This window comes from Corythoichthys intestinalis, chromosome 18 (assembly GCF_030265065.1).
Source record: "Corythoichthys intestinalis isolate RoL2023-P3 chromosome 18, ASM3026506v1, whole genome shotgun sequence".
NCBI classification, from domain to species: Eukaryota; Metazoa; Chordata; class Actinopteri; order Syngnathiformes; family Syngnathidae; genus Corythoichthys; species Corythoichthys intestinalis.
In genome coordinates this window covers 46,930,979-46,958,216 of record NC_080412.1, presented here as the reverse complement: position 1 = coordinate 46,958,216, position 27,238 = coordinate 46,930,979, and the positions used below count along the sequence as shown (strand labels likewise).

The 27,238-nt window shown below is 40.0% G+C and overlaps 1 protein-coding gene across 1 annotated transcript; it reads left to right on the top strand.

The window, feature by feature from the left end:
• The first annotated feature begins 162 nt into the window (after positions 1 to 162).
• nufip2 (nuclear FMR1 interacting protein 2) lies at positions 163 to 18,476 on the top strand. Its single transcript, XM_057821107.1, has 4 exons — positions 163 to 558; positions 5,423 to 6,901; positions 6,991 to 7,023; positions 12,777 to 18,476. The coding sequence occupies exons 1-4, from the start codon at positions 408 to 410 to the stop codon at positions 12,827 to 12,829; spliced, it is 1,716 nt and encodes a 571-aa protein (XP_057677090.1). The 5' UTR covers positions 163 to 407; the 3' UTR covers positions 12,830 to 18,476.
• The last annotated feature ends 8,762 nt before the right edge of the window (positions 18,477 to 27,238 follow it).

Below are 27,238 nucleotides of genomic sequence, written 5' to 3'. Positions count from 1 at the left end.
AAAAGATAAAGTGCTTTCATGTTATTTTTAAGATGGGGGGCAGGTCCACTCCACTCCACGAGACCCTCCACTTTTTCTGTGCTGGAGACGTGGCAGCGCCTCCAGTCTTATTATTTGAGTTGTAACAGCCCCCTCCCGACATTTGTAAATAATGTCACCGCTGCCTCTTGATTGGCGTTAAACCTAAAATGTCTTCAAATCCGCGACGATGTTTCTTGCGTAACTTGACATAAACTATCAATGGGTGAGGTTACAAACCATTTTTAGACGTTACTGCTGACGTTTCTAGTTTTCCCAAAGCTTCCGTTTCGCTCTGGCAGTGATTGGACTGGTCTGCACTTTTTTTTTTCATCCACCGGCAAGCTAGCTTAAGCGGCCGTATAACAAGTCGCACATTCTCCACTTCAATGGAGGCGCAGCCCAAAGATCGGGCACGGGACAGTCGAAATCAGCACCGCGGAGACGACGCCAGCCCTCCTCGGTGGACCCCTGGCCTAAAACATGAGCAGAACCACTTCCACCAGCGCCAGCATCAGGAAACGAACGCGAAGAAAACAGGTTAGGACGGCGCCCAAAGTTGGCTAACACTCGCTAGCCTTACTCAGCTCAGCTCGCGCTAACTAGCTAACGTCACTATAAAAAGAGTGTAGCGACGCTTATCGCTTTACGGCAGAATATCGCATGTCACACAAAAGAGCGTTTGGGTGATTAAAATTGGTCGTTGTCGCGATTTCTGTCACTTCGAGGCGTGTGTGATTATGTAGCGGAATGGTTGGCTGGCTGACATTGCGTGACAGTTGTGGTCGGTGGTGGTTTGACATATCGGGGATTGACCTTGTGCTACGGTCCCCTCACCCACTTTTCCCCAGAGCCGACACAACTAACACGGGAAGCCATCGGCGTCGCCTCGAGCTATTCACTTGTACGTACACACAAGCACAATTGTACGGCGTAGAATTGAGTTGAGCGTATTTGAGCCATGTTGTCCCGTTTAGGGAACGGAAAGAAGCCGGCTCCGCTGGAATGTTCTTAGCTGCCATTTCCCGTCGGCCATGTTAGATTACAACTCAGGTGCTAAACCCGAGTTGGCCAGTTAGTTATTTCCCCCCTACAGTACCACAAGGACGTGCGTTCATCCTTGCATACATTTTCACGCGATTTTGTCTGACTCTGTTTAGTTAGGTGGCCACGTAGTGACACGTTTGGCCTTCGGTAACAGCCTAGCTGCTTGCTAGTTGAAGCTAGTTGGTCCGAGGCAGCTTTGACAGGCCTGTTGCATGTTCAGCCGCTGAAAAACTCCGTGAGAATGTGATAAAAGAACGCTTTTAAAGGTTACCAACACGTGTTAAATGCAGCTTTGTATTCCGTTTTGTGTCTTGTTGATGTTAGTTGACCAAACGTGGAGTTCTTGGTCGACACAACATTGCTAAAAGTAGACCTTTGTTGAAACTTAGCTGTTATCCAGTCGTGGCTGTAAATGCAGTTTGACATCAGCAATTTGACACCAGCAAAACACTTGTTATTTAATTGTTTCCAATTTAGTTTTATTCATTCAAACCACTGCGAATAGTTCTTTTGTTGCACTAGATATCGCATGTCAGTAATGTAACACACACACTCAGCTCATCCTTAGATGTGTCAGTAATGTATTTTGGGGTGAAGGTTCATGTTTAAACCAGCAGTGTTTTGCTGTGGCTTCAATTCAAAGTGTTTGTGAACTTTGACCTCGGGAGCAAGCAATTACAATGAGCTTCCTTCAAAGCAACAGATCACTTTGACAGCTTTATTTTGGTTTTGGTATTTCGCTTTGGTTTTACATGAAATTACTACCATGACTCGGCATTTCTCATTGTGGCCACTTTATTCGCAAACTTGGTGGAATTTTGCAGACAACGTTTTACAATAATGTCTTCGGCCTTTGGCCTATTGCAGTTGTACAGAACCTCACGAGTTTCACATACACATTAACTGAATCTTTTGGAATTTAATCGGAATTTAATAGTAGTTGTTTTGTTTTTCTCAAATTCAAAACTGAGCAAGCAAATTCCTGTTGAAATTCAAATTTCAAATTCACTACAAATAAATTGGGTGGTTTGCAGTTAGTTCTCACGTTCGAAAATGACATTTCATGTCTACATTATTTTTTATTCAGTTATTTTACCTTTAAACAGTCCTGTTCAGCTGCTTAGACACGAAGAATAGGAATGTGAGTGACCTTACAGCTTTAATGTATCACATGGGAGTTTAATATACAGTGGTACCTCAACATATGATCGCTTCGACACACAATCTTTTCGACATCCGACGTAAAATTAGACTCTCCATTTTTTCCTACATCCGACGACATACAAAGACATGACAGTGCCACAGACAGGTGCACATCTTCTTTGTGAGAGAAATTGACACAGGTCCCAAGAAGTTTAGTGCAGGTGGTGAAGGGAAGACGGTGATGTGTACCCGGAGGGTCCTCCCAGCGACGAAACAACGAGGCGCAATGAAGGTGAGAGCCGGCTCTCAGCAGCCGGCCGCGGTGGGGATCCAGCCTGAAAGCCGCTGGAGAAGAAGCTCCAGTCTGCCCCCCGCCAAACGAGAACGGCGGCACTTTCGTGCAATTTATTTCAGAACTTGTGCAACACAACACGCCTACTGTCCGCTCCAGTTGACGCAACAGATATTGAAAGAATCAAAATAGAAGTTCACTCTTTATCACCGTCACGTCAGCCAATGCGGTGTGTACAGGTACAGCAAAAAAAGTCAGCCACATAAGAATCCGATTAGTTCCATTATTACAGGAATTATTATTAGATTATTCCAGTTTTTATTAATAATGTATGTGTTTTGCTATGTGTAATTGCCATTTGTAATAGTACCAGCAGTATTTATTAAGGATTTAGTGTTTGTTTTTGGGCTGTGGAACAAATTCATGGAATTATAATGTATTCTTATGGGAAAATCCTGCTTGACATACAACCATTTTGACTTACAAACAAGGTCCTGGAACGAATTAACTTCGTATGTAGAGGTACCACTGTACTCCCATTGTGGTTGTTCATCATGTTTACATTCTCATTTTATGCTCACATCCTTGCATCACAGTAATGCAAATGTTTTTTGTTTTTTTTCTAATTTATTATCTGGCCAGTGCAGGCTGCCTGTAGGTCTGTTATACTTCCTCATCATGAGCCAACCTTCCACTGAGCAAACCAGTTTCTCCACCCATTAGATAGAGGGCTAGGAGTTGAAAGAAATGAAATCAAGCATGTAAATGGCGTAGTGCAAGCTACATGTCGATTCCGCTCATTAATATTCATGATGTTAGCAACTGTTGCTAAGGGGGGACATGCTTCTGTTTGTCTCCAATAGTAAATTAATGGAAATGGTGTACGAATGAGATGTTTACAGAGCTAAACCTACCAATTCTGTCTGAAAATGATGTCCGTGGTGCCAAATCCACTGGTAAAGATGTGGAAGACCATTCATATGTTCAGTTAGAGATGGTTTGAGTGTCAAAGGCTGAAAAAGACGGAAAAAAGAAACAAGCCGACCTAAACTTAGCCTTAGCTTTTTGTCGACACCTTTTTCTTACGCCACTGACAATGACGTTCTCCTGTTTCAACAATCTATCCTTTACCACCATATGCCCTGTCTTTCTTACATATTATATCCTCTGGTTGTCATGCGTCTCTGACCGTTCTTTTGGGCTATTTACGTTGCTATTTTTGTGTAGTGATCGCAAATGTTACTCGTTGACAGCCAACGAACATTTTTAATTTTTTCATTAATCACAAATCTTAATTCTGTAATTTATTTACACTTCCCCATTACTTAAGTCTTTTTTCTACAACAGAAAAGGTAACAGTGTCAGTCAGATACCGTTTTAAAATTTTCAGGTCATTCATTGTAAGACAGAAGCAGCACGGCCCAACGCCATGCGAAAAAATAATAATATCAAAACGGCTTACCTCTTCGTCCTATGTAGGACCATGGCAGCCAACAAAATGTTTACTGCATATGAATGCTGGCATTAAACGTCCGCGCAAGTTGATCCATTCTTCACATTTTTTTCATCAGTTTTTGGTTTCGGGACACGTACGAAGAAAACATCCTTGATACAGTGTATCACAAAAGTGAGTACACCCCTCGCATTTCTGCAGCTATTTAAGTATATCTTCATGGGACAACACTGACAAAATGATACTTTGACACAATGAAAAGTAGTCTGTGTGCCGCTTATTTAATAGAGTTCATTTATTCTCCCCTCAAAATATAGCCATTAATATCTAAACCCCTGGCAACAAGAGAACACCCCTTTGAAAAAAAGTACATCCCTAAATGTCCAAATGTACGGCTTGTCATTTTCCCTCCAAAATGTCATGTGACTTGTTATAGGAGTGCTGTTAGCATTGCTGCAGAGATTGAAGAGGTGGTGGTGGTGGTGGTGGTGGTGGTGGGGGGGGGGTCAGCCTTTTAGTGCCACACTCTACATCAAATTGGTGTGCATGGCTGTCACCCCAGGAGGAAGCCTCTTCTGAAGACTGTACACAAGAAAGCACGCAAACAGTTTGCTGAAGACATATCAACAAAGCACATGGGTTACTGGAACCATGTCCTATGGTCTGATGAGACGGACAGGCAGGCTTTCTTGTGTACCGTTTTCAGAAGAGGCTTCCTCCTGGGGTGACAGCCATGCACACCAATTTGATGTAGAGTGCGGCGTTTTGTCCGAGCACTAACAGGCTGACAGCCCACCTCTTCAATCTCTGCAGAAATGCTGACAGCACTCCTGTAACGAGTCACATGACATTATGGAGAGAAAATGACAAGCAGTACTCAATTCGGACATTAAGGGATGTAGTTTCTAAGGGGTGTCCTCACATTTGTTGCCAGGGGTTTAGATATTGTTCTATATTTTGATTTATTACGAGGGGAAAATTAACTAACTCTATTATATAAGCTGCACACAGACTACTTTTCATTGTGTCAGTCATTTTGTCAATATTATCCCATCAAAAGATATACTTAAATATCTGCAGAAGTGCGAAGGGTGTATTCGCATTTGTGATACACTGTATGTCGTAATGTCTAGGGTCCTTTCTACAAGTTCCATATCAGCAGTGTTTTCTCTGCATGTTCTTTTTTGAAATATAACCGGAGAAAACTAGCAGAAATATAATGGTTTGTATGCCAGGGCATGTCTATAATGTCCCACTTCTGCTTTACGATGCTACGTCACGGTCTAAAAATAGCGTTCGTGCGGTATGCTATTGGAGGCGACCCAGTCCAGAACCTAGTCTAAACCGTCACTTGGCCTTTAGTCAGTTAATAGGGCTCTGTGTGTCTAACCTTCACCGAACCCCTGGGGTGCAATCAAACCCAGGCTATGAAGCACTGCATTAGAGTTAACTGTTTGTCTCCCTTTCAGGCCACAAAAAAGTAAGCGTTGGTGAGGAGGAGGTGGAAAAGAGCAGGCATTTGTTTACTACCGTTGGTATGCCGCATCCTCCCAACAGCAATGGAAACAGACACGCAAGTAACACAAACGTGAAGAAGTCGACGACGCGGCTGTACTCGGCGGCTCCGAAAGCCGGCGGCAAAGGACTAGACTACAAAAAGACTATGGACCTAAAGAATGATAAAGCTGTTGACTCGAATCATCAAGAGGATAAGAAAGACGCCGCGTTGCTTCAAAACGGTGTCGCGCATACCGACGTTATTCTTAATGGCTACTCGTGCAAGGACTACGACGGCAGCGGATCGGAGGCTGGCTATACCGTGTCCAAGAAACATAAGGCAAGATGTAACGTGAAGAACACCGACAACGCCATGGGAGAGCAGGAGGCTGCGACTTTCAATATGGAGGCCGCCGAGAAAGGAGGGACTTCTCGACCCGACTGCTTAAAAGCCACGCACAAAGCGGAGACTCAGTCGGCGCCGAGACGGACCGAGGCCTCGGTAGGGGAACCTTCGAGGAAAAACTCTTTGGGTAAAAAGATTGAGGAGCGACACAAAGCCAAGGTATGCTCACCTTCAAAAGAGGATTCGTGGACTTTGTTCAAGCCACCTCCAGTGTTTCCTGTGGACAATAGCAGTGCTAAAATAGTTCCCAAGATCAGTTATGCAAGTAAAGTCAAAGAGAACCTCAACAAAGTAGCTCAAGGTGGAGCAGAAGTAGTGCCTCCTCCCGTCAGACTGTCGCAGGTTCCCATGTCCGCTATGAAAACCATCACTTCGGCTAGCTTTACTAACGGGCCGGTTTCCGCCAGCGGGAATGGTACCTTCTTTTCGCCCGCCGCTACGGCGAGTGGGGACAATGTAGCATCTCCTTTAGAAAGTAAGTGTAACTCTAGCTCTACAAGCAGCCCCCCCATTAAGGGGGAGGCGTACGAACTGAGAAAGTATTCTCTTTTAATTTACCCTTTAAATATGCAAGCCGCGCTCCCTAGTGCCCGCCACCTCAACCCGCCGGCTACTCAGACAAATCAAAAAGCCCTGGGAGAAATCTTCCAAAATAAATGGGGGCTGTCCTTCATTAACGAGCCCAACTTGGCGCCGGAAGGCGGGAGCGGCCCGCCGCCCGCGCAGGACGGCCTACCTCCGGGCCAGCGTCGGGCCAAGCCGTGCTTCGAAGGCCCTTTCTTCCTGGAGACGGGCACTTTGGCTCAAGACGGCGAGAAAAGGACGTTTATTATTTCGCCCGCTCGCGTCCCGGCCAAGGAGGAGAACGGAGAAAAGACGAGCGCGGACGCGCCCCGTAAGGAAAGCGCTGCTAAGCTCGCGCAGGGCCACGCCGACACCGTGTCGTTTGGCACGTCCAAAGAACAGGTCTCGTTGAAAGATGTCTGCAGAAGGCGGAGTTGGGGGGCATTCGATGTCAAAGCTGCTGTCACTTATCACACTAAAGGTATTTTGATTTGCAAAATGCTTAATTGTCAGTGTCTCATCTTCAAGATATTTTTTTCCCATCCTATTAACATGTTTTCTTCTTTACAGAAATGGAATACGTTTTCAGCTTGCAAAAACAATGTAAGTCATTTGTATTTTACAAAACTTAATACAGGGTGTCCTCGGGTCACGATGTCCTCGACCTACAACGTTGTTTGTGAAATTTCCAGGTTTGCGGTGAATCAGTAACAGGCACACTTTTGCTCAATAGACAATGTTTATTGATGAGAAAATGCAGAATAATGAGATTTCTTGATTACAATCCCACAAGAGCATGCAACAAGCATCAAAAACAAGCATAACAAGGGTAACGATGACGATATATTTGAGTTTGTCAATCCCAGAATCCCCGCGCTACGTTAAAGCACAACCAGGTGTCCCTCAGCAATAAAATTCGCTTACCGTGACAAATGAGCGGGAGCCAACGCTCCGGTAAGGTGGTGAAGGAACAAAGCCAGGCGATTCGTACGTGACCCGCTGTTGGACTTCTGTGGTCGCCCGGAAATGCCCGGTTTTTGTAGGAACGCGCCACACGGGGGTGGAGATGGCCAACCTCCGCTCCCAGGCGGCGCGGCCCCGTCCAATGACAAAGCTACTTTTGGTTCAGCCCCTCGAAAAATGGGCTTTTCTTTGCGTGGTTCCCAGGTTGCGCCGTCCGGTAGCAGATGTTGTGTTTCCACGGTAAATATTATGAGTGCAAAACAAGTTATCTCGTGAGATTTATGGAGGTAGATTTGTGTCTTTATTATTCAATCCAAAAAAAAGTTGCTTCAATCAAAAAAAAAGTTGCTTCAATAAAAATATATATTTTCAATCGAAGAAAACGTCACTTCAATCAAAAAAATGTGTTTGAATGCAAAAATAAATTTGAAACTCCCAAAAATATATTTGAAAACTATTTTTCTTTGATTGAAATTTTTTTTTTTTTATTTAAGTCAAGTTTTTTTTTTTTTATTGAAACACCATTTTTGATTGAAGTCATGTAATTTTGCGTTGGGACCACATTTTGGCTAGGACATTTGTGTCTTTATTATTCAATCAAAAATTAAGTTGCTTCAAACAAAAAATATATATTTTCAAAAGAAAAATCACTTCAATCAAAAATTTTAAAAATATTCAATCGTAGAAAAAAAGGTTTGAATGTGAAAAAATATTTGAGACTCAGAAATTCGCATTTGAACACTTTATTTTTCATTCAAACTGTTTTCTTTGATTGAAGCAATCCTTTTTGTGTTTGAACCATATAAGGGGTAGGACATTTGTGTCAAAATCATTCAATCGCAATAAAAGTTGCTTTAATCAAAAAATTATTTTTAATCAAAGAAAAAAATCATTTGCAAAAATATATTTTTTTGAAAATATTTTTTTTAATTTGAAATATGTATTTTTTTTATTGAAGTGTCACTTTTTTTGAAAAGCAAAAAGTTTTAAACTCTTTTTTTTTTCAAAGTGGTAAAAGTTTTGAACACACTTTTTTTTTTGAAGTGGGAAAAGTTTTGAAGGCACTTTTTTTCGATTGAATCATTTTGACACAAAGATTCAACTTCAACGCTAGTTCCAGTGTGTTTGAGTGGCAGCTGATTGCGCCAATGGCATAAAAGTATGAAGCAAGAATAATGGCCATTGGCCATCAGGTCTCCATCCAGCCATCGGAGTCTCCTGGAGTCCAAGCCGAATATAGGGCACTGGTACGGGGGTGTAACATCGGCATTTCACCGGAGTACCCGCAACGGCACGTTGCCCTGTCGCGGCACAAGGGTCGGACCCCGATATCACCCCCCAGGCGCAGTGGCCGGCTGTCGAGTGGACGGTCCGCGAATGACACAACACTCATTCAAAGTTGAAGTGACGGGGCTCCAGGCGTGGACTACCGGCGACTCGCCGGTAGTCCACTCTTACTGGGCAGGCTAGTGTCTGGCCACTCGCCGACCACTCTTGTACCGGCGCGTCGCGGACACTCCGGTTGGAACCGATTGCCAACCGTCACGTCAGGGCAGCGGGTGAAGTTCGCCGTGTTGAAATACATTAAGCAGCAGGGCACCGTACTCCGGTGAAATGCCGATGTTACACCCCCGTACCAGTGCCCTATATTCGGCTTGGACTCCAGGAGACTCCGATGGCTGGATGGAGACCTGGTGGCCAATGGCCATTATTCTTGCTTCATACTTTTATGACATTGGCGCAATCAGCAGCCACTCAAACACACCGGAACTAGCGTTGAAGTTGAATCTTTGTGTCAAAATGATTCAATCGAAAAAAAGTGCCTTCAAAACTTTTCCCACTTCAAAAAAAAAGTGTGTTCAAAACTTTTTCCACTTTGAAAAAAAAAAAGTTTAAAACTTTTTGCTTTTCAAAAAAAGTGATACTTCAATAAAAAAAATATATATTTCAAATAAAAAATAAATATTTTCAAAAAATATATATTTTTGCAAATGATTTTTTTCTTTGATTAAAAATAGTTTTTTGATTAAAGCAACTTTTATTGCGATTGAATGATTTTGACACAAATGTCCTACCCCTAATATGGCTTGAACACAAAAAGGATTGCTTCAATCAAAGAAAACTGTTTCAATGAAAAATAAAGTGTTCAAATGCGAATTTCTGAGTCTCAAATATTTTTTCACATTCAAACCTTTTTTTCTACGATTGAATTTTTAAAAATTTTGGATTGAAGTGATTTTTCTTTTGAAAATATTTTTTTGTTTGTTTGAAGCGACTTAATTTTTGATTGAATAATAAAGACACAAATGTCCTAGCCAAAATGTGGTCCAAACGCAAAATGACATGACTTCAATCAAAAATGGTGTTTCAATTAAAAAAAAACTTGACTTAAATCAAAAAAAAAATTTTCAATCAAAAATAGTTTTCAAATATATTTTTTTGAGTTTCAAATTTATTTTTGCATTCAAACACATTTTTTCTGATTGAAGAGACGTTTTCTTCGATTGAAAATATATATTTTGATTGAAGCAACTTTTTATTTGATTGAATCAACTTTTTTTTTGATTGAATAATAAAGACACAAATCTACCTCCATAGAGATTCCCTCCTAACTATGAAACTCAAGGTAAAAAAACAATAGAAGTTGTTACAATCTAGGTCACAGAAGCAATCATGCATCACAAAGGCATAATGTAATATTTTCCCCCATCAAACATTTTAACTTGACGATGCCAGCGTCTCGTCCACCGTTTAGTCCCCAGCGCCAGTGTTTCTGCTTAGCTAGTGCCTAGTGCTTGTCTGTCAGAGAAAGACCGACAAACATCAGTAAAAATGAGCTGCATTCAGGCCAACGTTAAACTGTGGTGCGAAAATCAATCAATCAAATACCAAGCAACTTGCGGTTTATGTAACGTAAAAAAAAAGTATAGTTACTTTGTCAGTTCCATTCTGTAACTCGGGGACTACCTGTAATCCTATGTTGAAAAAGGAAATATCTCCAAAGGGTGGGAACCTCTTGGTACCTCACGATACGATTTGCGATACAAAGCTCGCGATAACAATAATGTTACGATATGGCGATACGACGTTTAGCAATACATTGGTCAGGAAATCATTCTAGGATAAAAAGGACCAAGCTAATAAACAGTAAAACAAGTCATCTTCATCCTTCTGCTGTGAGTTGATCACTGTTAGCAATCAATTTGAACAGGGCGGGTGACGGAATTACAGTGGGGCAAATAAGTATTTAGTCAACCACTAATTGTGCAAGTTCTCCCACTTGAAAATATTAGAGAGGCCTGTAATTGTCAACATGGGCAAACCTCAACCATGAGAGACAGAATGTGGAAAAGAAAACAAAATCACAATGTTTGATTTTTAAAGAATTTATTTCCAAATTAGAGTGGAAAATAAGTATTTGGTCACCTACAAACAAGCAAGATTTCTGGCTGTCAAAGAGGTCTAACTTCTTCTAACGAGGCTCCACTCATTACCTGTATTAATAGCACCTGTTTTAACTCTTTTGGTATAATAGACACCTGTCCTCAACCTCAGTCAGTCACACTCTAAACTCCACTATGGCCATGACCAAAGAGCTGTCGAAGGACACCCGAGACAAAATTGTAGACCTGCACCAGGCTGGGAAGACAATCTGCAATAGGTAAAACGCTTGGTGTTAAGAAATCAACTGTGGGAGCAATTATTAGAAAAGGAAGACATACAACACCACTGATAATCTCCCTCGATCTGGGGCTCCATGCAAGATCTCACCCCATGGCGTCAAAATGATAACAAGAATGGTGAGCAAAAATCCCAGAACCATACTGGGGGACCTAGTGAATGACCTACAGAGAGCTGGGACCACAGTAACAAAGGCTACTATCAGTAACACAAGGCGCCGCCAGGGACTCAAATCCTGCAGTGCCAGACGCGTCCCCCTGCTGAAGCCAGTACACGTCCAGGCCCGTCTGCGGTTCGCTAGAGAGCATTTGGATGATCCAGCAGAGGACTGGGAGAATGTGTTATGGTCAGATGAAACCAAAATAAAACTTTTTGGTAGAAACACAGGTTCTCGTGTTTGGAGGAGAAAGAATACTGAATTGCATCCGTAGAACACCATACCCACTGTGAAGCATGGGGGTGGAAACATCATGCTTTGGGGCTGTTTTTCTGCAAAGGGACCAGGACGACTCATCTGTGTAAAGGAAAGAATGAATGGGGCCATGTATCGAGAGATTTTGAGTGAAAATCTCCTTCCGTCAGGAAGGGCATTGTAGATGAGACGTGGCTGGGTCCTTCAGCATGACAATGATCCCAAACACACAGCCAGGTCAACAAAGGAGTGGCTTTGTAAGAAGCATTTCAAGGTCCTGGAGTGGCCTAGCCAGTCTCCAGATCTCAACCCCATAGAAAATCTGTGGAGGGAGTTGAATGTCCGTGTTACCCGACGACAGCCCCAAAACATCACTGCTCTAGAGGAGATCTGCATGGAGGCATGGGCTAAAATACCAGCAACAGTGTGTGAAAAGCTTGTGAAGAGTTACAGAAAACGTTTGGGCTCCGTTATTGCCAACAAAGGGTGCATGACAAAGTATTAAGATGAACTTTTGGTATTGACCAAATACTTATTTTCTACCATGATTTGCAAATAAATTCTTTAAAAATCAATGTGATTTTCTGGGTTTTATTTCCACATTCTGTCTCTCATGGTTGAGGTTTACCCATGTTGACAATTACAGGCCTCTTTAATATTTTCAAGTGGGAGAACTTGCACAATTAGTGGTTGACTAAATACTTATTAGCCCCACTGTAGTTGAATCGTCTGAAAATATGATTCTAATTCTCATGATAATGCTATTTAACTTTTTTTTTTTTTTTTTTTTTTAAATCCTGTCATAGGCACTTTAAGTCCAACAGTTTGTGTGAAATCAAGCAAGGTTTACACAACATATTAAATGGACTGAATGGGATTTTGACATTCTAACTTTGCTCCAATAAGTACACTTGCCCTGACATTTGAACAGAGACCCCCCTAAAAAGCACTTTTCTTGAGTAGAATTTCACAGAGCCTCCACCTAGTCTCCACTTGGCAAAAACACTTTTGTAACACACTTAAGACTTGCTACTGTTTTCACGTTTCTGGTGCTAATTTGATGAGGCTCGTTGCGTTATGTTTGTGCTCGCCAAGCATGAGTTGCAGTTACGCTTTAGGCCAGAGGTGGCACTGACCAGTAAAAAAAGTGACAAACTGTTCAGTCCCTCTTAAACTAGCATTCAAATTAATGAAACCATTTTTTGAGAAGCCTTGACTGACATTTATAGTTAGTTACTTACTCACTGGATGAGCTCATCTAAGTGTGTTCTTTCTGTCCCCTTCTTTCTTTCTCATTCAGATCCAAATCTAGTACTGGTTTATGACGAGGCCGAGGACGGACCCGATCAATGAGGTAGACGTCCGCAGTAATTGACTGCGTCTCTTCTGGGTGCTGTAGTTCCTCCTCGGATATCCAAGATGGTATGGAAGCGGACAACTGTGAAAAACATTTTTAGCGCGCCGACAACTTCTTCGAGGCCTTCGGACGATAAAGGAAATCCTTCGATCGGTGCCTCTACAATACAAACAACGGACACTCGCACCCGTCGGGCCGTGACCAATTTGGCCGCCGACGACCGCCAAGAGAAGGTGCCATTATTGAAGCGCGTCTCCATAAAGCCTTTCCCCACGGTCGACCGTCAAACTGCGGAACGCTTTGAAAGAAGTTGACCTTTTAAAAAGAACGCCTACCTTTCCGGTGGCGCGGAACGATAAAAATCAGCAGGGCAACTTCCCACCCCCGTCCCGGTGTTCCTCAACCAAAATGAAACCATTTCACGTCGTCTGGTTCACTTCCATATCTGTAAGGACCGTCGCTTCCGAGACTATTCTGATCCATTTTGGTTGAGTGGACGGCAGCGCACGGGAGTAACGCGTCGTCGGCCTGTAACAACCTTGCCTCGGCCTTTTTTTGTTTTTATTTTTGTCGTTTGTCCCGTCCGCGTCATGCTTGTTCACCGGTGGAATTCGTCGAGGAGGCTCGCAATGACACCCGGGTTGAAATGCGATAGGTTGTTACGAGGCGGTGCCGTTTTAGGAAGCTGTAACGAACTTAACGTGTTAGGTCTAGGAAGCCCAAATTTGCCCATCGCGATGTCATTTTCATCACATCTCCAAATCGGTATTGATGAACACAACAGTAGACCTTTGAGGCTTTAAAAAGCATCAATTTGATTAACATGTGGATCGTTAGCACTTTATGTAAACTAATTGCGTTTATGTTAGTTACTAGAGATCTATCAACCTCTCCCTATATAAATGGCTCTGGGCTGTTACTTGTCTGAACAAACAATTAAAAATGTAACTCAGGAAGCATTTACAAAGCCATGACTAATGACTTAATTTTTCTTTTTGTCCCCTGTCGCAATACCCCCTAATTTGGAGTTATTTATAACACCTCGACTCGTTTTTAGTGAAAGCCCTTTCGATATCTTTAGTCATGGACTCGGTTCAAAATACCGTGTTTTCCACACTATCAGGCGCACGTTCAATAAATGGCCTATTTTTAAAGGGTAACACGGATAGAAAGACATGTAGTTCTTAGAAGATAAATGTTAGTACGAGTTCTAATAATTCGATATTAAAACCCCCTCTAAAAATGTTTTCGTTTTAATAAAATTTATAAAATTATTTTAACTTGTAGGTCGCCATTGCGGTGACATCACATGGACATGTCCACTGTTCTGCCCTTCCAATTTGAACCAGAGTGGAACATTAATGAGCAAAAGCAAATGGAACAGGAAATACTGGATGAGACGAGTAGTGTTCATGTGTCAAGTTCACTAGTGACGAGAGCAGGAGTGTGTTTGATGTCATGTTTGCAGATCTTCACGGTAAACTATTGTGTGATCCACTATTATTATGGAGATAGTTAGCATTCAGAGCTGCCGTGTGCTTTACACATGATTAGTGAAACATAGCAGTTTTGATTAATTTTGCTGATAGTCTGGGGCCGTACATCACAAAACACGAAAACGTTTGCCTCGACCGAGACTTCTAATGACGTCCTACCTTATTTTTGTCACGGAAAAGCAGATGTCCAGATTGTCTATCAGCCTGCTGGTTGCTTCCCGGTGAATAAGCGATATGTAAAACGAACAAATGTATTAATGCCAAACAGATTACAATGACGACTTATTTTGCACATTGAGATCTAAGAGGCAAGTGGATACAGGTGTTCATTGGACCGCGCCGTTTATTGGCATAAGCGTCGGCAAATCCTTCACAACAAGCATAAGTATATTACAGCGAATATACAATTAAAAATATTCAAATCTCTCAAAAAAATAATGTTCACAAAAAAAAAAAAAAAGCGCTTCAATCTGTATTAGTGAGGTCCTATTCTCACACGGTTAAACAACAATGCAAATAGAACTGGCATTCACATATAAAACTTTCTCAGACTTTGGTAAAACTCTAAAACATTTTAGCAACTCGTGTAACTCAACAAATACATTGGATGGCAATATTTAGTCACAATGTACAAACTATAATGCTGGGAGCCATTAATATTATGATGGGCGGTTGGTAGCTTGTGTTGTCCTGGGACCGAAGGGTCAGCGGTTCGATTCCCGGCTATGACTGCCCACTGTGGAAGTGCCCTTGGGCAAGGCACTGAACCCCAACTTGCCCCCAATGGGTTGGCAGCTCCTTGCATGGCAGTAACACCATTGGTGTGCGAATGTGTGCGTTAAAGGGTAAATGTGTGCTAATGTAAAGCGCTTTGGGCATTGTAACGATGTAGATAAAGCGCTATATAAGTACACTCCATTTACCATTTATCAGGAGTCTTGTACGTTGTGAAGACAACACTCACGTCAGTCGAGGGACAAAACGCACTCGTTGGCTTGATCTCTAATTTAAAACTCGCCATTTACACCATGTGGTGTATTTAAATCGCTACCTTAGATAGTTAAAGAGTGACACTGTGGAAGTACGGCAGGGAGCCCAGGTGACGTCATCTACTATGACAACAACAACAATGGCGAGCTATTAGTTTTATAATTTAATAAAACAAAAACATTAAGAGGGGTTTTAATATCAAATTATTATAACTTGTACTAACATTTGTCTTTTAAGAAGTTCATGTCTTTCTATCCAAGGTACCCTTTAAAATGTTTTCATATAAAGCATGTACTGTATTATAAGGGGCAGTAGTAGTAGTGGTTGGGGTTGCGTTATGCATCAACTAGATCACAGGTGTCAAACAGATTCCAGAAAGGGCTAGGTGGGTGCAGGTTTGCTTTCCAACCAATGAAGAGGACACCTTTTTACCAATCAGATCTTTTACATGTATAATCAGTTAAACTTTGTCAGGTGCTGCTTGTTTCAGTAGGAAATTCATTGGTTAAACTGCACGGTATCAGTTGGAACAAAATCCAGCACCCACTTGGCCCTCTCTGAAATCGGTTTGACGCCTGTGCACTAGATGGAGGTGAGCTAAAGGGAAAGTCATGCCATGATTAGGCAATATTGATCTATACTGGACTGTCTCAGAAAATTAGAATACACAATATTCTAATTTTCTGAGACAGTCCTGTATATTGTTCTATGTAAAGGACGTCAGCCAAGGTCGGCCCCCCACATTTTTACCACGCCAAATCTGGTCCCCTTTGCAAAAAGTTTGGACACCCCTGCTTTAAATGGTGGATTAATGTACAGGACTGTCTCAGAAAATTAGAATATTGTGTATTCTAATTTTCTGAGACAGTCCAGTATAAGGTGCGCCTTATATTACGGAAAATGCGGTAACTTTAATTTGAATTATGTTTGTCAAATGTACTGTTTTTTTTTCTTTCTCCTTTTTGAATTATGCTAGCTTACTCGTGTAAGAGTTGATGAGCTCTTACCCGATTATTGATTTCTCGAGCAGCAGCCGCAATCCCTCAAGTAATCCTCTCGCTGCCTTGGCTTGATTAGACCTCAGCGCAGAGACGGACATGTTTCCCCCGACTCTTCACAAGTCTACTAGATATTTAACTTAAAGCAACACTAGGTAACTTTTCAACCTTTATAAAATATTTTCATAACATTTGTGGTATGTCAACTGTAGGCATGTGCCGGAATAAGATTTTGGCGGTATGATAACTTTAAGCAAAAATAAGTTTCACGGTACTGCAAATATAGCTCTGAAATGTATTATTTTGATAAGTATGGGTAAAAAAAAAAAAAAAAATCAATTGAGCAGGATTTTTCACAACATATTTGCAAATTGGAACGTCAACTTGAATATAATACTTAAAAACATAAAATAAATAATTGAAATATTTGAAACCAAACTGAAATAAATAGAACTTATAGACCAAGCCACAGCTCGAGTTGCTCAACATGGGAACAAGAACCCTTGGTAATAATAAAACAGGACTTAAACAATATATGATTAAATTAATTGTATGTAAAACACATAAAAAACACTACTACTATAATTAGTTGAATATTAATGGAAAGTGAGAGTAAGAGACGGCATGTGCGTATGACTCATGTAATTATTTACACGTTATACACACACCCTCTCTTAACAAAGTCTCCAGAGAGGGAAAAAAACTACAAAGACTGTATTATTTTGAACAGATGTTTACAATGGCTGAAGACTTTACAAAGTAGGCTAATGGTAGAGAGGAAACTATTTAGCTATCTTAGCATGCTAACTTGGCACGTTATCTGCCTCGTTAACAAGCTTGCATTACTGTATTTGTTTTACCATCGCTAGACACACTAAACACACTGGAGTGAGCTCTCGTAGCTGGTGGGAAATGTTCACGACAGTGTTTACTTAAAATTTCTATAAACTGACGGATGATGGTCACGTAAAAATCAGGTTGGAGTTGCTGCTGTCCTTCCTCTAACCTGCGGCCGTCTGTTTGGTTTCAGTAGCCAAAGTACTCCCATACTAGCAACTTTTTCTTTTTTGAGGGGGGGGGAAGCCCTGGTGTAGTGTCACCTACAGACATAGGACAGAGCAACAACCGGTGGGAAAAAGATAAGTGCTGCCGCTCCAAGCTAAGGATTTCTCGCTGCATTTTTGGGACATAAAATAGCTAATACCGTATTATGGTATGATCGAAAATTTTAGTGGTTTGGAAACCGTGACGTTTTCATACCACGGTAAACATTAAAACCAGTAACCGGCACATGCCTAGTCAACTAGTTGAATGACACGTCTTTTATATCTTTAGGGCGTCTATCACTTTCACTGGCACTAAGGGTGGCAGGAAACCTGCCACACACCCACACAAAAAAACTACAAATGTGCTGACTGCTTTACGGCACACGTCACTTTCCCCATTCAATATAAAGATGGAAGTAGATTTTTAACGCTTTTGTGCGAATTCTGCAAAGATGGCAAAGCGACAAAAAGTTGTCCGAGGAGGGGTATAAAGGGAGGCTACCAGGATACCCTCGAACTAATATTGGCCTGGCTTTCGCTCGCTGGCGTGACGAGCGACCGATTCCCCCACCCCAACCGAACTCATCAACTCTTGACGCCTTCAGGTGGTGTGGGCGGTTAGCCACACTAAACCACATGGTTGCTAACCATCATATGCTATTGTTTAGCTACAACTGGATTCATTACCTTATTACTATTCATCCTTCACACGGCCGTTGGAAACAGAATTTTAATCGTTGAATCCATCTGCAGGGAACCTGAAGATCATGATTTTACGACACTGTGCAGGTGCGCACTGGTCCTCATGGGAAACGCAGTCTTCCTTGGGGCAAAACACTACCGCTTTTGTCCACCGGCGTTGCAAAACTCAAACTGAAAAGTTACAAAGTGTTGCTTTAAAAACGCCTTTAGCGCCTAAGAAAGAGTACGCTTTCCAAAAAAAAAAAAAAAAGGAAAACATGTCAATTTTTTTTTTTTTTTTAACACAGCACAACTATGTATCAGGTTGTCTTTGGGCATCTTTAGGCTTCTGAGAGTCGAAACAGGGTGATCAAAAATGAGTATGTTTGCAACGATTCCTGTTAATTTTGTTTTAAAATGTATGAAGCTCCAGTGACTCATTGTCCTTGTCAAAGCACTTAATTGAGCAGAAAGCGGGCTTCTCGTGTAGAATATTCATTGACAGGGTTAATGATGAGCAGTGCAGCCTGCAAACCAAAAAAAAAAAAAAAAAAAAAAAAAAAAAGCTTCTAAAAGAGCAGTATGCGTGTTTGTGTGTTTGCGTGCATGGTTTGGTGCAAATGTCAAGTCAGGCCTGATCGTGTGGAGTTGAAGCTTCCACTTCTCAGGATGTGCAATCACCTCAAGGATGCTGACGCAGGCTTCCATATTTACCACAGACAACTGTTAGCCTCTCAATTCTTAGGGCATAGTCGAATTTTCCTGTTGTTGTTATATGCAAGTTTTATTTCACTGCACCCCTTTTTTTTTTTTTAAGTTGTTGGTTGCTATTAACGGTGATAGACAAGATCTGCTGTAAAATTAAACTTTTACATTGACAACAAACTACAAGGAGCAGGAACTGGAGGTCGACCAATATGGGATTTTCAAATGCCAGTACCGATATCTAAAAAATGATTGCCGATATCCAAAGATGATTTTGTAAGCCGATATTTGAGGCGGATATGCTTTAAAAAAAACAAAAAAAAAAAAAACGTTTATAAGAGGCAATTTAAAAAAAAAAAAAAATGCTTCAACAGCTTCAAATTTACAATGATAACCTGAGACTTAAGAGATTAACTTGGTCTAGTGCTAAACTTTATTTTATGACTATGCACACTCAGCAAGAACAGTACTTTTTTCCCCCAGGTAAGTAAACCCACCAGGACGTCACCACGAGACTAAGAGGATGCTAGCTATGCTTAAGCTAATAGTAAAGTGTAAAAAAATATCAGTATTTACAAAACAGGCATGACTGAAGTTTTTAATAGCAGCCTGCCTTCAAGCTGCTGCAGGGTCCTTCCGGGGTCCTACCGTCAGTCAGAGGCGGCCACCGTTGCCCACACATATGCCAGATCAAAATCCCTTTGTTATTGTTTTATTTTCTTTGTTAATCGGCCGATGTTGGTGGAAAAAAGTTTATATATCGGCCGACCTCTAGTAGGAGCCTCTGGGTACCTGACGATACGATTTGTGCTACGAGGTTCACGATATGGCGATACAACAGTTATCGATACACGGGTCAGGAATTTATGCTAGGATATTCTACAAAACCGATACTCAACAAAAAAAAAAAAGCTATTTTCATCCTTCTGTGAGTTTATCACTAGTAGACATCCAATCCATTTGAGCACTTAAATGGAATAGACGTCTATGGCCGTCAATGGCAGCCAATGCGAGGCAATGAGTTCATTTTGGGGCATTGTACATACAGTGCTGGCCAAAAGTATTGGCACCCCTGCAATTCTGTCACATAATGACCAATTTCTCCCAGAAAATGATCGCAATTACAAATGCTTTGGTAGTAACATCTTCATGGATTTTTCTAGCAAAACACAAAAGAGTGGAGAGAAAAAAAATCATTATTATTTTACACAATACTCCAAAAATGGGCTGGACAAAAGTATTGGAACCCTCTGAAAAACTCATGTGATGCTTCTCTAATTTGTGTAATTAACAGCACCCGTTACTTACCTGTTGTACATAACAGGCGGTGGCAATAACTAAATCACACTTGGAGCCAGTTAAAATGGATTAAAGTTGACTCAACCTCTGTCCTTGTGTGTACCACATTGAGCATGAAGAAAAGAAGACCGAAGAACTGTCTGAGGACCTGAGAAGCAAAATTGTGAGGAAGCATGGGCAATCTCAAGGCTGCAAGTCTATCTTCAAAGACCTGAATGTTCCTGTGTCTTCCGTGCGCAGTGTCATCAATAAGTGTAAAGCCCACGGCACTGTGGCTAACCTCCATAGATGTGGACGAACAAGAATAATTACAAAAGACTGTGCGGACGGTGGATACAGAATCTCGACTAACATCAAAACAAGTTCAAGCTTTCCGGCGGTCCGAGGGTACAACAGTGTCAATCAGTACTATCCATCGGCGTCTGAATGAAAAGGGACTCTATGGTAGGATACCCACTTCTGACCCAGAGACATAAAAATCCAGGCTGGACTTTGCCAAAACTTGCCTGAGAAAGCCAAAAACGTTTTGGAAGAATGTTCTCTGGCCAGATGAGACAAAAGTAGAGCTTTTTGGGAATAGGCATCAACAGGCAAAAGAAAACGAGGCCTTCAAAGAAAAGAACATGGTTCCCACAGTCAAACATGGCGGAGGTTCCCTGATGTTTTGGGGTTGCTTTGCTACTTTTGGCCTTGGACCGCTTGACCGTGTGCATGGCATTGTGAAGTATGAAGACGACCAACAAATTTTGCAGCGTAATGTAGGGCCCAATGTGAGAAAGCTTGGACTCCTTCAGAGGTCATCCAGCAGGACAATGACCCAAAACACACTTCAAAAAGCACTAGAAAATGCATTGAAAGAAAGCATCGGAGACTTCTAAAGTGGCCAGCTATGAGTCCAGACCTGAACCCCATAGAACACCTGTGGAGAGATCTGAAAATGGCACCCTTCAAATCTCAGAGCCCTGGAGCAGTTGGCCAAAGAAAAATGCTCTAAAATTCCAGCAGAAACTCATTGACGGCTACGTGAAGCGGTTTGTACAGTTATTTTGTCTAAAGGTTGTGCTACCAAGTATTAGGCTGAGGGTGCCAATACTTTTTTCTGGCCCATTTATGGAGTTTTATGTAAAATGATAATGATTTAATTATTTTTCTTTCATTGCAAGCAAAATTAATGAAGATTTTATTACCGAAAGCATTTGTAATTGCAATCATTTTCTGGGAGAAACTGAGCATTATCAGACCGAATTGCAGGGGTGCCAATACTTTTGGCCAGCACTGTATACCACCTTTCTGCTATATTGTCACGCCCTTAGAAACCACAGTATTAACCTGAATACTGTTGTAACGGCTTTATTTCATAAATGAACTACTATTAATGGTGATGGACGTCCAAGTCAAAAATGGGTAAAGAGTCTTACGGCCATCAAAGGAGCCGAAACGACACGACTTCAAATGGATTTGATGTATATCACCGTTAATTGCAATGAATGAGTTCATGTTCAGGTGCCTGTATGGGGGAAAAAAAAAAATCTACTTTTACAGCAATTTTGATTGTTACACATCTGCTTCCAAGCATATATCGGTGCCATTTTTATTTCCGTTACTCCCTTGTTTAGCCGTTCAAAGTGACGCGGATTCCTGTGATGAGGATTTGACGTGTTTTGTACATTGGAAAAGAAAATGTGTTGGGGTTTGTGAGAGTGGACATTATGGGGCGCCATTTGTGAAGCAGTACATGCTGAAAATAACATTTTTTCACATTTAGCGCCACACAGTGTTTAAAACGTGGTGTAATTTTTTTTGGCCCCCCTTTTTTTTTTGTGGCACATTTACAACATTATTTAGCAACTTAAATATTCATTTTTGTACCTGAATGTTTAAATCCGGAACTAAATATTTAATTTAAATCTTAAATTTGTATCCTAATGCTAAATCTGCAAACGGTTGGAACTAAATATTTAGCTTATGCAAATTCACATGACTGGAGACCGGAAGTAACAAAATAAAAGCTGGAGCACACAAGATTCTCTTTAGTTTCTCCTAAATATGTATTTTACCTATATATTAGGGCTGTCAAACGATTAAAATTTTTAATCGAGTTAATTACAGCTTAAAAATTAATCGTAATTAATTGCAATTCAAACCATCTATAAAATATGCCATACTTTTCTATAAATTATTGTTGGAATGGAAAGATATGACACAAGACTGATATATACATTCAACATACGGTACATAATTACTGTATTTGTTTATTATAACAATAAATCAACAAGATGGCATTAACATTATTAACATTCTCTTAAAGCGATCCATGGATAGAAAGACTTGTAGTTCTTAAAAGATAAATGTTCGTACAAGTTATAGAAATTTTATATTAAAACCCCTCTTAATGGTTTCGTTTTATTAAAACTTGTAAAATTTTCAATCAAAAAATAAACCAGTAGCTCGCCATTGTTGATGTCAGTAATTACACCATGCTCACTCATTGTGTTAAAACCTATAAAATCATTTGTACCAGAGCGCCAGCAGAGGGCGCCAAACACCAAAAAACAAGTAACTAGCGGACATTACACTGCTGTCATTTTAATCTGAGCGGGGCATGTGCGTTAATTGCGTCAAATATTTTAACGTGATTATTTTAAAAAATTAATTACCGCCCGTTAACATGATAATTTTGACAGCCCTACTATATATTGTTGTTATCACAATGACTCATGTCTAAGAGCAGACTACCACCGTTGAGTAGGTTTTATTCATTTTCAAGCAACGTAGACAGACAGTCTTTGCTGCTCCACCAGCTTTTATTTTGTTACTTCTGGTCTCCAGTCATGTGAATTTGCATATTAGGCTAAATATTTAGTTCCGACAGTATCCTGATTTAACATTTAGGATATAGGATATAAATTTAAGATTTAAATGAAATATTTAGCTCTGGATATAAAGAATCAGGTCCAAAACCTCTTATCTAAAAATGATTATTTAAGTTGCTAAATAATGTTATAAATGTGCAAAAAAAAGTGACTCTAAAAATTTCACACCATTTTAAACTGTGTGGCGCTGAATGTGAGAAAATGTTGTAATTTTCAGCATGTGCTGCTTTACAAACGGCGCCCCATAGGACATCGCGGGTTCGCTTTTGTCAAGTTTGTGTCTGAAGTAGCACCTCGTTGGTTTTAACAAAATAATATTTTAACGTGTTTAAAAAAAAGTTTTTAAGTTCTGAGCTAACTTATCCATAGATGCACAAATGGGATGAGATTTAAAAGGAATACATGATTGCCAATGTCTTTTGTTTTGGATGCTTTATTTGCTTGATGTGAGTTTTTTTGTTTTGTTTTTGTAGCAATTATCAAATTCTGTATTTGAAGTCACTCACTAAATAGATTGGGAAACTTTAAATATTTGGGAATGATGGAAATCCAATGCATTGTGGGGAATGACTGTTTATTTTCTTTAATTTGACCACAATTAACAGGGCACACTGCTCCCCCCTGAGGAGTGACATGACTACCACATTGTCATTTTTATTGCCTCATTTTTTTGTTTTGTTTTTCATGTTACTCTTCCATCATCATGCCCTCTAAAACAACGCAGAATAATTTCTCTAATGTCTTACATGTTGACAACCAAGTCTTTAAATGTGTCATCTAACATTGTTTTGCATTAAACAGAACGGTTGCCATATTTTTAAGCATGACAATTACGAAACAATGTTGTAGAGTAAAAAATGTCACAATTTTAGTTTCCATTAAAAGTTAAATTTATAAATGATGGGTCTTCTTTGTGTGTGTGTGTGTGTGTGTGTGTGTGTTGTAAATGTTTGTCAATCGGCCATAAAGTTTCCGCCGTTTTGGTCAAACTGCGTCCTCATGTGGAGTGTAGCGTGTACTGCGCTTATGCAGTCAAATCACCAGCATAGACGAGAACGAAAAATGGTATATGTCAAAATAGCTGCTGGTAGATGGCATTTTTTTGGTGTACAGCAAAATTTTTTGGCAGATGGCAATTTTTTGGGTATACGGCAAAATAGATTTGGCATATGGCCGTTTTTTTGGCATATGGCATTTTTTGCAGGGCATGCACGTCCAAATTTCTCATTAATTTTAAATGGCAAGAAACGCGGTTGTGATTTTTGATGCCAAAAACACTGCCATATGCCAAAAGTTATTTTGCCATGTATATGTAAAAACAAATGCCACACGCCAAAAGCCATTTTGCCATAAACCAAAACAATGCCATATGTCAAAAGTCATACAGTGGGGAGAACAAGTATTTGATACACTGCCAATGGGTTTTCCCATTGCCAGTGTATCAAATACTTGTTCTCCCCACTGTATGTATAAAAAAAAAAAAAAAAAAAAAAAGCCATACGCCAAAAGCCAGTTTGCCATATACCAAAAAAATACCATATGCCAAAAGCCATTTTGCCATAAACCCAAACAAATGCCAAAAGCCATATGCCAAGATCCATTTTGCCATATGTCAAATACCACTTTTTGTTCTCGCTATCGCCAAAAGCCATTTTGCCATAAACAACAACAAAAAAAATGACATATGTCAAAAGCCATTTTGCCAAATGCCAGAAAAAAGCTGCATGCCAAGAGCCATTTTGCCATCTGCCAAAAAAGCCATATACCCCCCCAAAAATGCCATATGCCAAAAGCCAGTTTGCTGTATGCAAAAAAGCCAATACCAAAAAATGCCATATGCCAAAAGCCAGTTTGCCGTAAACCAAAAAAAAAAAAAAAAAAAAGCCACATGCCAAAAGCCATGAGCAAAAAAAAAAAAGCCATATGCCAAGATCCATTTTGCCATATGTCAAATACCACTTTTCATTCTCGCTCTCCAAATCCCACCTCGATCTGGCTTTCAAACGTTTTGAACATGAAAATGATCAACAAATTTTAAATAAAACACATCTCTGCTATTTTCTGTCGATTTTTATGGTCTTTCATTAAAGCAAAAAATGAAAATGAGTGAATTCTTGGTGACGAAAATGCCCCATTGGTAATTTCAGATGTTTTGTAGACAAATTTCGAGAGCAGGCACTTAAGTACATATGTGAGTCAAGAAAGGTGAGCAAATACTTTCGACTTGTAGTCATAATTATGACTTCAAAACAAAAGTATGCTAAAGTTACAGATAGGTTGCATTTGTGGTTGGCATTATTTATAGCAGACAAATTGTTTGCTATCTTTTCTATGAATCCCACAATCACGACTCATTAATAACAATTTTTTTTGTATAAAACCCCAGGGGGTCGTGCAGCTGCAGGGAATGTTGTTTTTTTTTTGGGGGGGGGGGGGGGTTAAAAAAAAAAAAAACAATAAAAACATTGAAAAAATACCATATTTAACTTTGGGGATTAAATATATATGTTGAATTTTTGTTTTGTTTTGTTAATAACATGGTCACCACCTGACACCCTGCTTGCTACCAGGTCACGGTGGATAAGGCGCTATTGGAACGGAAAAGTTAACTGTTGACAGAGGAGGCATTAACATGGCTCAAAAACATTTTTTTTTTCCTTAACAAAAACTGCGACATTTTCTAAAATTCAACTCGTGGTCGAAAATGAAGATGATTATGATAGTTTATAATAGTGCGCAGCGAGGAAAAATTAGCTGCAGGTTTAGACCGAGGGTCGAACAGGTCACAGGCTCATAGGCCGCCTATGATAGGTGTCCTCTGGTATGAGGCAGGCGTATTCTTTGCCTCATGGAGCTAATTATTTACTGCCGTTTTATAACGAATCCCCTGAATTTTAAAAACGTTTCAGAAAAACATTTAATACATTACACAGAATATGGAAATACATCTTCAGTGTTTTATTTGTTACATACTTGACGGACAGACACACTATTTCCTGTCGTGCATACCAAAAGGGTTACCGACTGATTGCACCGCGTGCCAAGCGGCACAGCAAGGACCTGCCTCACAGCAAATCTCCTCCCTGTTTTGCACAGGACTTACGAAACATGCGAAAAAATGATTTTCTAAATTGGGGGGGGCAAAAATGAAAATGTATTATGTAGTTTTTATTTTTTCATGCCTGACAGGTGAGGCTCCGCCTCCCCTAAATGCACGTCACTGGTAAATGCTAAAAAACCTACTTCTTGAAACAATTTTATTCAAGCGAAATGTTGATCTTATCGTTTTTTTAACATGATTTTAGACATCTTCAATGGATCGTTTTTTTTCTTTTCAAAATTCAGCTGAACTCGATGGAATAGGAAATCTTTTTTGTTAGGTTTTTTTTTTTTTAATTTTTATTAAACAACAAACATTACAACATAGGAGGCATAGTACAATGTTAAAAAACTTTAAACATAACAGACAAGCCTCAGGAATAATGAAAAAGGAGAAAAAAAGATATAAAAATGAATAATAATAATTAGGGCTGTCAAAATTATCGCGTTAAAGGGCGGTAAGTATTTTTTTTGATTAATCACGTTAAATTATTTGACGCAATTAACGCACATGCCCCGCTCAAACAGATTAAAATGACAGCACAGTGACATGTCCATTTGTTACTTGTGTTTTTTGTCTCCCTCTGCTGGCGCTTTGGTGCGACTGAATTTATGGGTTTAAGCACAATGAGCATTGTGTAATTATTGACATCAACAATGGCGAGCTACTAGCTTACTTTTTGATTGAAAATTTGACAAATTTTATTAAAACAAAAACATTAAGAGGGGTTTTAATATAAAATTTCTATAACTTGTACTAAAATTTATCCTTTAAGAACTACAAGTCTTTCTATCCATGGATCGCTTTAACAGAATGTTAATAATGTTAATGCCATCTTGATGATTTATTGTTATAATAAAAAAAATACAGTACTTATGTGTTGAATGTATATAACCGTCTTGTGTCTTATCTTTCCATTCCAACGATAATTTACAGAAAAATATGGCATATTTTATAGATGGTTTGAATTGCGATTAATTATTATTATTTAATCATTTTTTATTCATTTTTAAGCTGCGATTAACTAGATTAAAAATTTTAATCGTTTGACAGCCCTAATAATAATAGTAAATGAAGAATTTTAGGGTCTACTAGCCAAGTCAACCTCCTCAACAATTTCACAGTTTCAAAGCTTTTTCCCTTTCATATATTTTAAAGAAGAAAAATAATGACATAATTCTTTGTGAAAAAATAAAATAAAATTTGGAATAGATTTG

Bases quoted from the DNA above. Each gene is read 5' to 3' on its own strand.
- nufip2 (XM_057821107.1), top strand. From the start codon at position 408: ATGGAGGCGCAGCCCAAAGATCGGGCACGGGACAGTCGAAATCAGCAC. The intron at 6,902-6,990 runs GTATTTTGATTT...TCTTCTTTACAG, and splicing joins TGTCACTTATCACACTAAAG to AAATGGAATACGTTTTCAGC. The intron at 7,024-12,776 runs GTAAGTCATTTG...TTTCTCATTCAG, and splicing joins TTTCAGCTTGCAAAAACAAT to ATCCAAATCTAGTACTGGTT.